The sequence below is a fragment of the Salvelinus namaycush genome, chromosome 31, assembly GCF_016432855.1.
Source record: "Salvelinus namaycush isolate Seneca chromosome 31, SaNama_1.0, whole genome shotgun sequence".
Classification (NCBI taxonomy): domain Eukaryota; kingdom Metazoa; phylum Chordata; class Actinopteri; order Salmoniformes; family Salmonidae; genus Salvelinus; species Salvelinus namaycush.
Window position 1 is genome coordinate 37,698,627 of NC_052337.1, and position 17,685 is coordinate 37,716,311.

Below are 17,685 nucleotides of genomic sequence, written 5' to 3' on the forward strand. Positions count from 1 at the left end.
CACTCTCCCCCTGGCATGAAGTGGATTTCCATCCCTATTTCATCATAATAACACTAATAACATAATAATAATAACAATTCTAATAATAACATAACATCATCATAAAGATAACCTAATTTGTTTTTCAGACTGTTAAAGGGATACATCGGGATTTTGGCAATGAAGCTCTTTATCTACTTCCCCAGAGTATACTTCCCAAGTGGATACCATTGTTATGTCTCTGCGTGCAGTTTGAAGGAAGTTGCTAACTAGCGGCAGAGGAATAACTGGAAGTCTATGGTAACTGCTAGCATGCTAGTAGATACCATAGACTTCAAGTCATTCTGCTAACGGTAGCATTGGCTCGCGGAACTACCTTTAACTTCCTTCATACTGGATGCAGAGACATAAAAATGGTAATAAAAAGTTTATCTGACTCTGGGGAAAAATCGTGAGGTATTCCTTTAACACACTGAAAAACACATTAGGTTATTAGGCCACTTACTGTATCTAGCTCATACAATACATGTGTGTAGAGAGAGACACAGATATCTCTTTTATAGTCAAAGTATAAAGAATCAAGCAACTTCAATGGAACGTTTTCTCAATGTGTGGGTTATACAGAAGCACACACAGATATTCTTTCATAGATCATCTTTTCAATCCGAGTTGAGGATTATTTATAGGTCAACATGCAGGCCTGTGGAGATGGGAAACTGATTAAAATCCTTGTTACGTAATGCTAGTCTGTGATGGCTGAGGCTATGGCATGACGGCCAGACAGGGACACTGCTTTTAAGTGTCTGACACTTTGTGTTTGTGAAAGCGAGCTAATGACATGAATATCCCATGTTTCTGTGATACTGCGTTTCAGTGAAATCTCACCATGAGTATTCAACATTTCTATGTTGTTTTGAATAATGCAGATATAATGCTAATTTTACTATGTCATCTGTTTTTCCTATATGAACTGTGAGGCTCATTATAGTATGTTGGGCTGTAATGTGATGCAGTATGATTCATGGGTGTTGTGTTGTTAAATATTCCATATTTTAATGAATTTGTTTATTGGATTTATGTTTAGTGCTGCACTCTGCAGATCAGATCTATTTGTTAGCAGCTTCCTGTATTTCCTGTGTGCCTGGCCTGTGTACCGAGAATATGTTTTTGTTTGTGTGTGATGGATTAATATTGTATATGGAGTATGATTCAGTGCTCTCTGCACATAGCCTCCATCTTTCAGTAGGTGGTGTGAGTGAGTGCAGGGTAGAAGGGGGGTGGGTTTTCAGGGCCCTCATTGGCTGAAATAATTTCACTGGCAACTAGAAAACGTGATCCAGCCTGCAGAGGCACTGCAGCGGAGACTGCAGAGAGATAGAGAGAGAGGGAGGGAGGGAGAGAGCGCAAGATAAGAGAGCGAGCAAGGAGAGAGAGAGCAAGAGAGGGGGAGGAGAAAACATGCAATAGAAATTGTCAGGTCCAGAGACAGAGATCGAGAGAGAGAGAAAGAGAAGGAGGTGGTAAGGGAGACAGAAACAGAGAACAAGCGTGTGTGTGTATGCGTGAGCCAGTGTGTGAGTGTGTGCACAGAGGCGCATTGACAGCAGCGGAGGAGGAGCAAGGCTAACAAACGGCAGCCGTGAGAGAAAAGGAGCACAGAGACGCCACTGGGGGAGAGATAACGAGTGGAAGAAAAGAAGAGAGGATGAAAGAAAGACAGCAGTGGGTACCTGAAGACCTGAGGCTCTGAGACCAGAGAGAGAGAGAGAGAGAGAGAGAGGAGGAGAGGAAGATACCCAGAGAGGCATCACAGGAGCACACGTAATTACACAACCTATTTGGCTGGCTGACTGACAGGCAGAGAGAAAGAGACAGGAGGAGGGATGGAGAGGGAGCTGCTAGAAACCGCCGCTCGGCCACACCGCAGACGACAGGACGAGAGGGAGAGAGTTTGAAGGACGAAGGGAACCGACAGAGGAGAAGAAGAGGTGGGCTCCACCACAAGTCTCTGTCCTCCATCACTGTGACTAAAGGAAGGAGTGACGCATCCATCCTTCGACAGCTCAGCCTCCATCTTACCTTCCCTTCCTCCCTCCACCTCCATCGTTTGTTTTCTCAGGGTCTCACAGACAGGAATGATCACCTTGCCTCCGTCGCTCCTCTCCTCCTCCTCCTCCTCTACCCCTCTGGCAAAACACCTTCTGTTCTACTCTCAGACGAACTGAGACCAATGGGCCATGTTATCAGCTTCACACGCACATGGGAGCTTTACCCTGTAACAAGACTATTGTCACCTCAGAGCACAGTAATATCCAAAACCACCACCAACAACAACAACACAGAGCAAGGTGGTAAGAGAACTGGGAGACGATATGTTACGACAGGACTAAACAACAACACAGGTAAAAGGCTTGATCAAGGATGCATCAATGTGTCCGTGTACACTGAAAGAGGGCTCTGTGGAATTTTTATGTCTGTGCATGTGCGTTCCATATTGTGTGTGTGCCAATGTATGCACTGGTGTGTGTGTGTCTGTGTGTGTTTGTCCAGATGTCGGATCTTACCTTGATCACTCTTTTGTCGCTGAGAATTTTCCTGCTACATCAGGAAATTAGAATGAGCCTCGTAAGTCCCTGATAAAGAGCAGTTCCCTTTCTCTCCATGCGGGGGCAGTCGAGTCATTTGGATCAGGGCTTGCTATCAAAACCATTGTCTCTCTCCCTCGCTCAAACGCTAGGCCTAGGTCCTATTACTGCAACATTCAAATGTACAAACATGTATTTGAAATGCAGCAAAATTGAGTTAAATGATGGTCTTGAGGTTAGGGCCACATATAGGTGGTCTACTGTGTCGGCGTGGGTTGGATTCTAGGCCACGCCCTACTGGCACAATTAACTCAATCCCCTAGATTGACTTGATATATTCACACATTTCAAATGGACAGTCCAGGGATATTTTACCCCCGGTCTTGATAAGAAATGACCTTACCAGACCCTTTTGGATAACATAAATAGGAAACTAATAAAATAATAACAATAGGCTACACCAACATTAGTTTCCATTCATACAAAGAGTCGGGTAAACTGCCACGATAGATTTGCTGTGGTAAACGAGAAAACACTTTGTACGGAATTCTATATTGGATTATATTGTACGGAATTCTTGTCAAATAGATGAATTGCCCCTAGTTTGTTAAAAAGGACTATGTTGTTCCGATTACAATACCAGCCAGAGGGCGAACATATCTTGAAAGTCTTTTGTTGCAAGCAGGACGAAGGTAACACCGACATCATATTTCAGGCAGCGGTAGAGGTGACCAATAAAGGTTGCAATTGAGATCAGCTGTGCAGGTGAATTTAGAGCGTATTGATGGTTTAACGAGACATCAGCTGGCGATAATCTAGTGCCATCGATGGTTGCAATAGGCCCCTTGTTATTTGATTATATTCCAATAGGCTACATTCTGTAGGCTACCCGTTAGCCTATCATTGTCACATAATGAAAGATGTGAAAACGAATAATATGCTACTGTGTTTCCCTGTCAGAGTTGATGAGCTGATTTGGGCCATCAGTTGATTGACAGATGTATCACTACTGTAGAACGATACACTTTCCTCCAGTGTGGATGCTCGTCCACGCTTTATAGTTAGGCTATGTATTCTGGTCTTTGGATTGAAAGCCTGTATTGTGTGGCTTTAATATCTTATTTCGTAAAGCTGTCGAGATGTTTATGCATTTGAGCCGACCCAAAGACGACTTTGTTGAGCTGAGACACTTCTTTGATGTGTAAATTATCCGACTATTTGTTTTACTTCTTGAAAACATTTAAATAAATGCAATTAACTTGTGGGCCCAATGAGGACTCAGGCTGGACGCTACATCGCCCAGCACTCATGATGCTCGGAGTGCGCTGCTTAGACCACTGCTCTATGGCAGTTCAGTAAGAATACTAGGAATACTGATGATCCATAGGTGCGCCGTTTTCATTTTTTTGTTTTAAGCCTTCCCCCAACCATAGCCCTAACCTTAACCACTCTGAATTAATGCCTAAACTGTTAACCTTTGAGTTGTTTCTGTTTCAACCCTGTAACCAAGAGGAATCAACCCTGTAACCACTCTGAATTAATCTGTCAAAAATAGACGTTCATCCATGAGTCAAAGGGCCAGATTCAAACCCACACCAACTCTGGCATATGTGTGCCAGGGTCAGTGGCTGTAACCACTGGACCACAGAGGCACTGAGAAAACCATTCATTTATTCTGCCTGCTTGCCTTCAACATATAATAATACAATTGATCTAAAAAAAACTACGTATTTTCCCTAACGAAAAATGCATCTACCCCCTACAATTTTTTAAAATTTATGATAATCCACATAAGAATTAACACGAGTCGCACTGTTGCCTGTACGTAGCCTACATACAGTAAAGTGTAGTTACAGTGTGCACTGTATACAAACACCACTTCCAGCTGCTCCCCTGGCGGCGATTCTAACCACTTCTTCAGATATTCAAATCCTCCTGCTGCAGAATTAGTTTCCTCCTGCGGCAAAAGGGGTCAAATTAAAATCCTACATCTGTAGTACCGTGTCGTTGTTGCAGATGAGAGGGTTGTTGCATCACAATCCTCCATTCCTTGGACACATGCCCGCGCCCAGACGTACACACACACGTATGCATAAGCTACACACACACATGCACGCACATACACAAGCACACACACACCTGGTGGGGGGTCCGATTCGGTCTACAGATATTCCATTATGTGTTGACTGCAGGGGAAAGGGTATCTTAAGGCTACCTTTGGGGTATCATATCCCCAGAGGTCATGACATATGACAGATCTCTGGGAGGGGAGGGACCTGGCTGGAACTGCCTGTTCTGTAGCTGTCAACAGCACTGAGGGATCTCCATATTGACCATGCACTGTGCTGGTGCTGACTGCAGTCCGAGTGCTGTTTCCTGCTGCCATGCTGTGATTGCATAACTGCTGCTGCCACTGCCGCACCACTCCCACACGCTGCCACCGCGCTAAACCTGCTCCTTCCTTCTCACTGAGGCAAGCTCCCCAAATACACACATGCTCATCAGTTACAGATCTCCATCTACACCCCTCCTCATCACAGCAACAGTGTCTGTGTCTGCTTCTCCCTGAGCTGAGACATAAGTCTCCACAAAAATCAATCAATCGAGCCACTGGAATATTGATTTGTATGTGGCTCGACGTGTCCCTCATAAGTCCTTCATGAGGCTGTGTGTCAAGAGGGGCCATTATCGTTATAATTTTTCTGCTGGTATCGACACCAACAAGCTCTGTGGTCGGTCATGTTGCCACAGAGAGAGAGAGAGAGGTGAGAAGAGAGAGAGGGAGCACAAAGAGTAGTTGGCTGTAATGAATTGTGGGAAAAATGGCTGACATCTGCTTTGAATTTTTTATTTATTCATTTTTATTTTTAACCTTTATTTAATTAGGCAAGTCAGTTAAGAACACATACTTATTTACAATGACGGCCTAGGAACAGTGGATTAACTGCCTTGTTCAGGGGCAGAACAACAGATTTTTACCTTGTCAGCTCAGGGATACGATCTAGCAACCTTTCGGTTACTGGCCCAACGCCCTAACCACTAGGCTACCTGCCGCCCCCTCCTGAATGGAAGGAGTTGAATTCTTTAACCTCCCCCTCACACATGCACTAACATAATCACTCGTCATATCTCCTCATTCAATCCCAACAGGATTATGTATAAAGAATAGAGCAGAATGCACATCAACATCCTAGTCAGAATTCAGAAAACAGATTTCTTACAGTAGATGGATTTACACATTGACAACATTGAATGTACACATCTGAATACCACTTTATGGTTGCACAGCGCAGACATTAAAATGATAACGACCAACATCTAATGATTTAAAAAGCAACCATGCAGATTAGAATCCTATCATAATCAGCATTATTTAGGCCTATACTAATCAACAACAACATTAGGCGGTGCTTTATGGAATTCACAGGCGTTTAGAGTATAGCACTTTATGCAGATTCACTGCAGTCAACAGGGACACATCTGGGGATTTGTCCACAGCCAACTCTAAGGTCATTATACCATTTATGTAATCATAATACATTATAACCACCACATGGTAGAGCAGAGCAGCACATACCTTTTATCAGCCAAGACAGAGCTGTGGATACTAATCAGAACATAGTCAACATTCTCTGTGTACTGTTGCTGGGTGTGTTATAGAGGCACAGGTACCAGTCAACCAGTCATTCTGCCTGGTCCAGTTCAGGTCACCTGGCTGAGGGTGAAGGTGTGTGTCATGGAGATGCAGAGAGAGCCTGCTGATAGTGTCTGACTCAGTCAGAACATAGTGTCCTTCTCCTGCTCCCTGCACTGCACAGGTGGAATGCAGCCAGGAGGCAGTGTGAGGGAGACAGCTGGACTCAGCAGTTTAGGTGTGTGTGTAGGAAAATGGAGGGAGGAGGAATGGGGGAGTGGAAGATGGTAGGGATGTTCTGGGTGTTTTTTTTGTTGGTAATGTTTGTTTCTGCATTGGTTCTGTTTTTCAGGAATTTCCAAAATAATCTAGAACATTTTGAAAAACAGACCAGCACACATAAACAATCACACAAACACGCGTGGTGAAATGCCAATGGATGTGAATAATCCAGACTACATGTACAGTTGGTATAGAAAGTCATCACCCCCTTTCAAAATGTTCACCTTTTGTTGCCTTACAACCTGTAATGAAAACACAACCCACAATATCCAAGTAAAAATATATATATATTTTATTAAAAGTAAAACAGTAAAATACCCTATTTGGATAAGTGGGAGGAGCACCCTCCTGAGTTAATACTTGGTGGAACCACCTTTTGCTTGAATTACAGCCTTGATTCTCTTTGAATACATCTCTACTAACTTTGCACACCTAGACTATGTAATATTTGCCCATTCTTCCTTGCAGAATTGTTCAAGCTCAGTCAAATTGCATGGTGACCGCATTTTCAGAGTAAAAAAAAAAAACTTCTCACTTGGATATTGTGGATTACAGTGTGTAAATAAAGCCGGAAAAAGTATAATTTTATGTGTTTTCATTTCAGGTTGTAAGGCAACAAAAGGTGCACATTTTGAAAGGGGGTGATGACTTTCTATACCAACTGTATTCTTGAATCTGTAATGAGTCCATGGAAGATGAGACTATAAGTAGTCTGGTTTATTAGCGTTTAATAGCACCTCTACACGCATGTTAGTCTGTCTATTCAATTTGTGTGTGTCCTAAAATGTTATGGGTGGCGTATGTGATTGGGAAGCACAGAATAAGGGTGAGAGTGTTCTTGGTGTTAGTGTGTGTGTACGTACGTATGTAGGAATGTGTGTGTTGTGTGTCTCTCCTCTCGCCAGAGCGCTGCTATCGCCATCTCTCCGGCTCTCCCTTTTCTCCCTTGTTTGTTTGTGCTGACAGGGTCAAATGTTCAGCACATGATTTCATTAGTTTAATTCCTGGGCAGGCAGGCTGACTACTGGGCTGGGCAGGGCTGCAGACAAACAGACAGACAGACAGAGGCCTGGTATCTTAACAACATAGGCCTGACTGACTAATGTAGGGCTGCTACAGCTGTAACCCTCCTCTATGTGTGTTAATACTGAGTCTAGTTCTGATATTAGCCTCTTACATAAGAAGAGGGGCGTCTACCCCTCTACTGAAGAGGGGCGTCTATCACAAGGCACTAACGTCACGCCTCAGCAGGAGGCCTCCTTCGTCATCAGCTTCCATTTTTATATCACTGTCGCCAAATGAGATGTTCATTTTGCATGATTAATTTCCGAGGGTGTGTTGCTGTGAGGCTCTTCGGACAGTCGGCTTGAATGTTTCTCGTCCAACATCATAAGACAGCTCCCTTGTCTCTGACTGACATGATTACATACTGTACATACAGTACCTCAGGTGTCTGGTATGTGTGTGGTGGCGTGGATGGATGAATGGACACTAAAGGGAATAATGAATACTATTCTACCTCAATGGTGAAACATATACACTGTAGACATACAGTATTGACTTGAATTAGCCAGGCATCATAAAGGGAGGTTGGGGGCAGGAAACCACAGTAAAATGCATAGTGAAATAGACCATTAATAGTAACTAGGACCGCTGCACTCCTCTTTCTCTCTCCTTCTCTCTCTCTCTCCTTCTCTCTTCGTGCATCGCGTCTAACGAGAGCCTTGTGTGGAAGAGAAAAGATGTGAAAAGAATTTTACTCTGTGTTGCGTTGCCATGGAAACAGACATAGTATTACATCCAATCATACATTTACACCACCTGCATAATGAAACCTAGTCACACACCCTCATGATAGCGATGGTTTTGCTCATCTGCCGCTGACCAAACATGCATCTCTTTCATGCACCATATAGTAGGATGATAACGGGAGCTGATAGGACGCTAGCGGCGTGAGGAGACTAAAACCACCCAGACTCATCATTCTTTCAGACAACTACAACCACAGTATGCTTTGGTAAAAAATAGAGCCCCTTCTCTACGGTTATTAAGGATTTCAAAGGAGGGTGCTCTACTCTTAATATTTCAGTGTACTCCCTAAAGAGGCATGTCTAAAATAGAGACAGTATCCATATCCATCCACATATCGTATCACATCCATCCTATAGTATGGAAATAACATTAGTTAACAATAATACATAGTCATGGCAGATTCATGTGTGATTCATCTTGATGAGTGGTGTTAACTCTCCTCTCCTTCCTCAGGTAACTCAGCCAAAGAGGACTGTGAGGACGACAGTCACACCATCTGACTGTCTGAGGCCACTGCTGTCACTCTGAACCGCTGAGGGACAGACAGACAGAACGTGACGAGGACACGGTCTCCCTAGAGAGACCTTTATCAGCTACACTAGTGGGAGGACTCAGTTTGAAAGTCAAGCACCCCTTCCTTAGAGGAATTCAGGAGTGGTTTGTTAAGGAGCAGGGGATTTCCACTGCCTCCTAAAAAAAGACCTCTGCCTTATCAGACTCCAGCCAAGGAAGCCAAAGGACACAAAACCATATTCGACCAAGAGGAGAGAGAGAGAGAGAGAGAGAGAGAGAGAGAGAGAGAGAGAGAGAGAGAGAGAGGAAGAGAAAGAGAAAGAGAAAGAGAGAGAGAGTTTCCAGCCTGAGTGTCTAGAGGTTGTTCTCACACACAAGGCCATTCCACAGCCTCAGAAACAGGAAGGAAGTTCTGGTTTGAGCAGCAACAACCTAGAAACAAGCAAGCCCCAAGCCCTGTTTGAGTCAGTTTCCCCTGGCAAGCCACAGGACGCTGTGTGAGACAATACAGAGTGAACTACTACTGAACAGCCTGTGCTGCTTGAGCTCTCCATTTTGAGAGAGTAGAACTCTTCACAACACTGTTGTGTAAGTGTATAATATTAGTATCTATATATGTACATATAAGATTATTTATTGGTGTTATCACTGAAAACATATCTTTGTGCTGATGTGTTGAGACCTGTCTGTTGTTCAGCTGTTACTGTGGTTGAATATCCAGTACATATCTTTATTGTATATCTAAGACTACACAGACTAGTTTTAAGAGGACTAACTACCAGGCTCGGACTGTTATCGCTGTCTATCAGTAGTGTTATCAGAGGACAGTGTTTCTGTGTAATAGGGAAGTCTGTTTCACTGCTCCAGGTTTGAGAGCTCTGGCTTTAGTCCTCAGTCCTTCTGTCCCACATAAGGACTCAGGGTAACAGCACCACAGACGTGGGAGGCCTTCTAATTGAAACAATGGACAGAATCATACGTCCCCATGTCCCCTCTAATGGCTGACTTTGACACCCCCAGTTCACTTCAGAGCACCGCCCCACGCCCAACCCAAGCCAGGGGCATCGCCCGCTGAACCACCCACAGCCCCCTCTCTCTAACAAAGACACAGACACACAAATAAGCTTAATGTCCATGTCCTGCCTCAGGCGGCAGCCTGTGACAATCCCCATGGATACCGTCAAGATCATCCAGTCGGAAAAGTTCCCCCGGGAATGCACGGTGCCAGTCACCCAGCCTTGCTTCACCCCTCCCCCGCGGGTGGCATGGGATGGAGGGGGAGAGGGAGAGATCATTGTGAACCAGGCGTGCAGTGACCTAGCCCTGGAGATGACCTGCACTGACCTGGCCCCCACCAGACCCATGGTCTCATCTCCCCCAGCTCCCATGGCCCGCATGGGCCGCAGGGAGAGCTACCTGGCCCAGCGCAAAGCCAGCGCTGCAGAGATCTGCTACCACCAGTTCCACTACAAGATGGAGGACGTCATAGTCAACCAGTACGTGCTGCGTTCTTCTTCCACCTCCTCCTCCACCTCCTCTTCCTCCTCGGGGCCCGTGATGCCCTGTGAGCCCCTGGACTGCCCCACCTGCGGCCACACCTACAACTTTGCAGGCAAGCGTCCACGCATCCTCTCCTGCCTGCACTCGGTGTGCGAGGAGTGCTTGCAGATCCTCTACGAGTCCTGCCCCAAGTACAAGTTCATCTCGTGCCCAACGTGCAGGCGTGAGACGGTGCTGTTCACTGACTATGGGCTGGCTGCCCTGGCCATCAACACCAGCATCCTGAGCCGGCTGCCCTCTGACCCCAATGGCCCGGTGCAGTGGGGCGGGGAGGCCGACCGGAGCTGCTACCAGACGGTACGCCAGTACTGCCAGTCAGCCTGCACCTGTCAGATCGCCAACCCCCTGTCCTCCTGTGGCATCATGTAGAGACCTAGGCAGGGGCCAAACTGGCATGCCTCCTCTCTTCTCACGTACATACAACCCGCCTCCTCTCTTCTCACGTACATACAACCCGCCTCCTCTCTTCTCACGTACATACAACTCCACACAGATGTATCTCTATATTTAATAGCACAGATGGATGCTGTCTGGGTCAAATGGATCGTGAAGGACACTGTCTTGCAGATGAAAACAGGGAAATAGCAAATAAATGTATTTTATGTATGAAGTATGAATCCTATTCCCCCTCTCTTGTTCGGATGTGTTTGTCATTGACATCTCTTTACATGGGAATGCTAGGGGAGGCCTATCCCCTCAACCTAGGTCAATAAAGAATAAACAAATGATTTAAAAAAAGCCACTGCTGTTTGGTCTGAACTGGCTGTAGATGTTCAGTCATGTAGAGACTATTATATAAGGTTGTTAGGTTGATGATTTAGGATTTAGGATGTTTATACATTTATCTGAAGTCACACCTCTGTCTTGTGGTGAAAGAGGAAAAAACCCTATAGCTCAGTTCATCATTAGACTAACACGTCCACGCGTCATTACCGCTGCACCGTTTACTGTCAATAATAACCGGGACATTGGTAATCGTTTGTGATTCTGTGTAGGTGTAATTGTTATGATGAACTGCCTATACATTTCAACACAGGGTTATTTGGAGTGCTGATGACTTGTCAGTTACTGTAAATAAATCGTCCCTTTTCTCATGGAAGATTTTATTTTCCTGGAACTAATCAAGTGCATAACAACTGGGGTAATCATGATCAGGTGCATAACAACTGGGGTAGTCATGATCAGGTGCATAACAACTGGGGTAGTCATGATCAGGTGCATAACAACTAGGGTAGTCATGATCAGGTGCATAACAACTAGGGTAGTCATGATCAGGTGCATAACAACTGGGGTAGTCATGATCAGGTGCATAGCAACTGGGGTAGTCATGATCAAGTGCATAACAACTAGGGTAGTCATGATCAGGTGCATAACAACTGGGGTAGTCATGATCAGGTGCATAACAACTAGGGTAGTCATGATCAGGTGCATAACAACTGGGGTAGTCATGATCAGGTGCATAACAACTAGGGTAGTCATGATCAGGTGCATAACAACTGGGGTAGTCATGATCAAGTGCATAGCAACTGGGGTAGTCATGGAGTGGAGATCCAATTAAAGGAGCATAAATTATATCACGGCTTCAATCAAGATCCAGTAAGGATGAATAAACCTCTGTTACGATTGCATTAATAAGTGCCTCAAATCTCATAAATTGGGTATCGTTTTAGTTTGTTGCAATGAAGATCTAATCAAAGTATGTTTCATATCTTGGTACAGGGCATAGCAGCACAGAACAAGTGTTCTGAACAAACATTACTCTCTCATTTAAGACGGCATATTTCTTCTTCTCTTCCCTCTAACTACTGAAGGCAGGCAGTATGTTGGTATAGTATTTCTTCTTCTCTTCCCTCTAACTACTGAAGGCAGGCAGTATGTTGGTATACTTAAAAAGGTCCAAAGCAGCCGTTTTTATCTCAATATCAAATCATTTCTGGCCAACAATCAACCACCATACTGTTCTTGTTTTCAATTAAAATGGTCAAAAAGAAACAGAAATAGCTTCTTAGGAAAGCGCAATATCTCAAGAAAGAATTTTGCTAGGACTATCCGGGAGTGGAAAACTGAAAATGTGCTGTTATGTTAGGAACTCTCTTTCTAATTTGTCTATTAACTAATTTACCACATGGTGATGTCACCATTGAAGGCCACAACTCCCTCCCACCAAAACAGGCTGAAATTTCAAGTGGTCTTTATCACAAGTTTCACAATTTCAGTATTATTCCAACCTCAATGTGGAAATATATATAAAACACTGGATAATCATGTTTTTTACTGTACTAGCCCTTTAAAAAAGACCAAACATGAAAATAATCATCTTGTTGCAGACGTGGGGATCCATACAGACATGGAGAAGCTGTGAAATACACTGAGTGTACAAAACATTAAGGACACCTGCTCTTTCCATGACATAGGCTGACCAGGTGAATCCAGGTGAAAGCTATGATCCCTTATTGACGTCACTTGTTAAATTCACTTCAATCAGTGTACATGAAGGGGAGGAGATGGGTTAATGAAGGATTTGTAAGCCTTGAGACATGGATTGTGTATGTGTGGGCAAGACAAAAGATTGAAGTGCAACGCTGCTGGGTTTTTCATGCTCAACAGTTTCCCGTGTGTATCAAGAATGGTCAACCACCCAAAGGACATCCAGCCAACTTGGCACAACTGTGGGAAGAATTGGAGTCAACATGGGCCAGCATCCCTGGCTGCCAAAGGTGCTTCCACCAAGTATTAACTATGGGGTGTGAAGACATAAACAATCAATACATCTTCATTTTTTATTCATTTGGAAAATGTTCTTTGAAAATTGTATTTGTATTTCTTTAACCTTTATTTTATCAGGGAGTCATACTGACACCAAGGTGTATTTTACAGATGAGCCCTGAATGACAGAAAATAGAAATACAAAATGCAACCTGAAAGAAAACACGGTCAATAAAAACAAGCACAATCAGTAATAAGGTCCTCAATCAGCTTTCTGAATTTCCCTAGAGCAGGGGTATTCAACTCTTACCCTGCAAGGTCCGGAGCCTGCTGCTTTTCTGTTCTACCTGATAATTCATTTGCATCCGCCTGGTGTTCCAGGTCTAAATCAGTGGGGAAAACAATGGGGAAAGAGCAGTGGAACTGACTTCAAGGTCCTGAGTTGAGTTTGAGGGCCCTAGAGGAACCAAAATGTCAAATTTAAGAACATTTTGAAGATTGTTCCACCAATAAGGAGCAAGAAAACAAAAAGCTGATTTACCTAACTCAGTAGAGACCAAAGGAATTTCCAGAGTTAGCCATCCCTGAGACCAGGTGTGGTAACTGATATGTCTAAAGTTTAGTAATGATGTTAGACACAGTGGGACTTTTTGTAAAACATGAAAACATAGCAATGTATCAACCTATGTGTCATCAAAGAGGGTCAACCAACTTTCTGGTAGAGAATGCAGTGATGAGTAGTATTATTGTCGCCTGTAATAAAGCGCAGTGTGCTATGATAAACTGCATCTAACTGCTTTAATGAGATGGCAGCTGTGTTCATATACTGTAGATAATGTCATCATAGTCTTGGACCAATAGGAATGTCGACTGAATAATCTCCTTTCTACTATTTACCGAGAGGCATAACCTATTTCTTAGTTTTACCTGCATTCAGTACTAATTCAGGTCAATAATGTTTTTCTGTAATAGAAAGAGGTCAGACTGTAGTTCAGATAAAGCCTGGTCAACTGTGTCGGCAATAGCATCCACAACAGTATCATTGGCATACAAGTGCAGGTTGTCAATTTTGGTAATATAAACAGTAAAAAGTACAGGACCTATAATCGAACACAGCGGGACACCTTATTTATGTCCAGAAAACCTGATTTAACATCATCACATTGAGTTTTATCTGCAAAGTAATTTTTAAACCAGTTACATGCAGCCTGGTCGAGGCCAATTGAGGAAAACCTCTGAATTAGCAGTGAGTGATCAACAGTATCGAAGGCCTTTGACAGGTCAATGAAGAGGGCAACACAATGTGGCCTTTTATCCATACAGTTAACCACATCATTTATAACTGAATAACTAATGGGGCGGCAGGTAGCCTAGCAGTTAAGAATTCCCGGAAAATCTGGCGATGTGCCGTTGAGCAAGGCACTTAACCCTAATTCCTCCTGTATGTCGCTCTGGATAAAAGCATCGGCTAAATGACTAAAATGTAAACGTAAATAACTAGGGATCCAGCAGAGATAGTGCTATGACCTGGTCTAAAACCCTACTGATGTACAATTAGAATACATTTCAAAGATAAGAAAGATCTTAGCTGAGAATTAATAAAGGAATCTAATATTTTAACTAGGCAAGAAAGTTTAGAAATAGAGCGATAATTATTTAGTTCACAAGGGTCACCATCTTTGTGAAGGGGGAGTACATGGGCCGCATTCCAAACGTTGGGGATAGTACCAGATATAATCATCAGGTTAAAATATGGGTTAATGATTCAGCAATCAGGGGGGCAGAGAGCTGCAGCAAAAGTGGATCAAGCATATCAGTCACAGTGTATTTTTATTTACATCAATCATAAGCAAGGCATCTAGCCCATCACAGGTAGTAAATTGTTTAAATGAAAACAAAGATTAACTACAAGTTGACGGGTTAACTGTCGAGTCAGCGAGAGGCTGGCAAAGTGAAGAGCAGTCTATTGACTGACCAGGGTCAATTAAACCACCATTTTTCTCAAGTAAAAAGTTCTCAGTTATAATACCAGTCAGACAGGACTTGATTAGGCAGGGAAGAAGATTAATTTTTATGCTTCAGTGCATTTACTGTTTTTCAAAATTCTGAGAGCATAAAAAATTGCTTGATTTATACTGAACAAAAATATAAATGCAACATGCAACAATTTAAAAGATTTTACTGAGTTACAGTTCATAGAAGGAATTAAAATAAATTCAATAGGCCTGAACCTATGGATTTCACAACTGTGCAGGGGCAGACAGAAATACCATGGTATATTGACCATATACCACACCCCCTCGGGCCTTATTGCTTAAACAGATGTCATGTAAAAACCCTTGAGGAGAACTTTTTAAAATGTATCTGTAACGAATCTCTAGCTCTTCCTCCTCCTCGGACGAGGAGAGGAGAGAGGGATCGGAAGACCAATGTGCAGCGAGGTATGATGACATAATGATTTATTAACTGAAGTCAAAGACGAACACGAAAAACACTTGGAAAATTACAAAACAACAAACGAACGTAGACTGACCTAAAACATGTGAACTTACATATAACGAAGAACGCACGAACAGGTACACGACTACAAACAAACGATACAGTCCCGTGTGGTAACATATACGACACAGGAGACAACCACCCACAACAAACAAAGTGAAACAACCTCCCTATATATGGTTCTCAATCAGAGGAAAACGTAAAACACCTGCCTCTGATTGAGACCCATACAAGGTCAATTAAACTTGACACTTAACATAGAACACACAGACTGCCCACCCAGCTCACGTCCTGACCCACTAAACACAACTATACAAAAGGAAAACAAGGTCAGGAACGTGACATTACCCCCCCCCCCCCCCAAGATGCGGACTCCGGCCGCAAAACTCAACCTCAAGGGGAGGGTTGGGTGGGCATCTGTCCACGGTGGCGGCTCCGGACGCTGTCCCCACACCACCATAGTCACTCCCCGCTTCCGTATCCCCCTCCCAATGACCACCCTCCAACTAAACCCACCTAAATTAAGGGGCAGCATCAGGATAAGGGGCAGCACCGGGATAAGGGGCGGCTCCGGACTGAGGGACGGCGGCTCCGGACTGAGGGACGGCGGCTCCGGACTGAGGGACGGCGGATCCTGGCTGGACGGCTCTGGCGGGTCCTGGCTGGACGGCTCTGGCGGGTCCTGGCTGGACGGCTCTGGCGGGTCCTGGCTGGACGGCTCTGGCGGGTCCTGGCTGGACGGCTCTGGCGGGTCCTGGCTGGACGGCTCTGGCGGGTCCTGGCTGGACGGCTCTGGCTGGTCCTGGCTGGACGGCTCTGGCTGGTCCTGGCTGGACGGCTCTGGCTGGTCCTGGCTGGCCGACGGCTCTGGACAAACGGGCAGCTCTGACAGCTCGGGACAGACAGACAGTTCTGGGCAGACTGGCAGTGCAGGCGGCTCTGGACAGACTGGCACACCTGTAGGGAGGAGACGGAGAGACAGCCTGGTGCGTGGGGCTGCCACAGGACCCACCAGGCTGGAGAGACCTACAGGAGGCCTGATGTTAAAAGGAGGCACCTGAAGGACTGGGCTGTGGGGGAGCACTGGAGCTCTGGTGCGCAGCCTTTGCACCACTCCCCCAGGCTGGAGTACTATTCCAGCCCATACCCTCCAGAGTGCAGGCACAGGTTGAACCGGGCTGTGGATGAGCACTGGAGATCTAGTGCCTACTACGCGCACCTCTCTCTTAGGCTCCACTCCCACATTTGCCCGGTACGAGCGAAGCGTAGGCATAGGACGCACTGCACCCTCCCAGCGCCCCGGAGACACAGCACGCAGAGCCGGCGCAGGATACCCTGGACCGAAACTGCGTACCGGAGACGACGCGCTGAGCAGGCACAATACGCCCCGGCTGGATGCCCACACTCACACGACACTTTCGGGGGGCTGCCCTATAGCGCACCGGGCTATGGGCACGCACTGGCGACACCGTGCGCTTAACCGCATAACACGGTGCCTGACCAGTGACGCGTTGCTTATAATAAGCACGAGGAGTGCGCTCAGGTCTGCTACCTGGCTTAGCCACACTCCTTTCTAGCCCCCCAAAAAAAATGTATGGGGCTGCCTCTCGTACCTGTCGCGCTGCCTTGCTGCCTCCTCATATCGCCGCCGCTCAGCTTTCGCTTCCTCCAGCTCAGCTTTGGGGCGGCGATACTCCCCAGCCTGTGCCCAGGGTCCTTCTCCGTTCAAGATCTCCTCCCATGTCCATGAATCCTGGGATTTCTGCGGTTGCTGTCCGCTGCCCTTTTCCCCGCTGCTTGATCCTTGAGAGGTGGGTGGTTCTGTAACGAATCTCTAGCTCTTCCTCCTCCTCGGACGAGGAGAGGAGAGAGTGATCGGAAGACCAATGTGCAGCGAGGTATGATGACATAATGATTTATTAACTGAAGTCAAAGACGAACACGAAAAACACTTGGAAAATTACAAAACAACAAACGAACGTAGACTGACCTAAAACATGTGAACTTACATATAACGAAGAACGCACGAACAGGTACACGACTACAAACAAACGATACAGTCCCGTGTGGTAACATATACGACACAGGAGACAACCACCCACAACAAACAAAGTG

General features: G+C 45.1%; 1 protein-coding gene across 1 annotated transcript; it reads left to right on the top strand.

The window, feature by feature from the left end:
- Positions 1 to 1,491: 1,491 nt before the first annotated feature.
- Positions 1,492 to 11,055, top strand: rnf208 (ring finger protein 208). Its single transcript, XM_038970826.1, has 2 exons — positions 1,492 to 2,381; positions 8,746 to 11,055. Exon 2 carries the CDS (start codon positions 9,934 to 9,936, stop codon positions 10,732 to 10,734), a length of 801 nt encoding a protein of 266 aa, XP_038826754.1. The 5' UTR covers positions 1,492 to 2,381; positions 8,746 to 9,933; the 3' UTR covers positions 10,735 to 11,055.
- The last annotated feature ends 6,630 nt before the right edge of the window (positions 11,056 to 17,685 follow it).

What these genes read in the sequence shown, in the direction of transcription:
- rnf208 (XM_038970826.1), top strand. Translation starts at nt 9,934, where the DNA reads ATGTCCATGTCCTGCCTCAGGCGGCAGCCTGTGACAATCCCCATGGAT.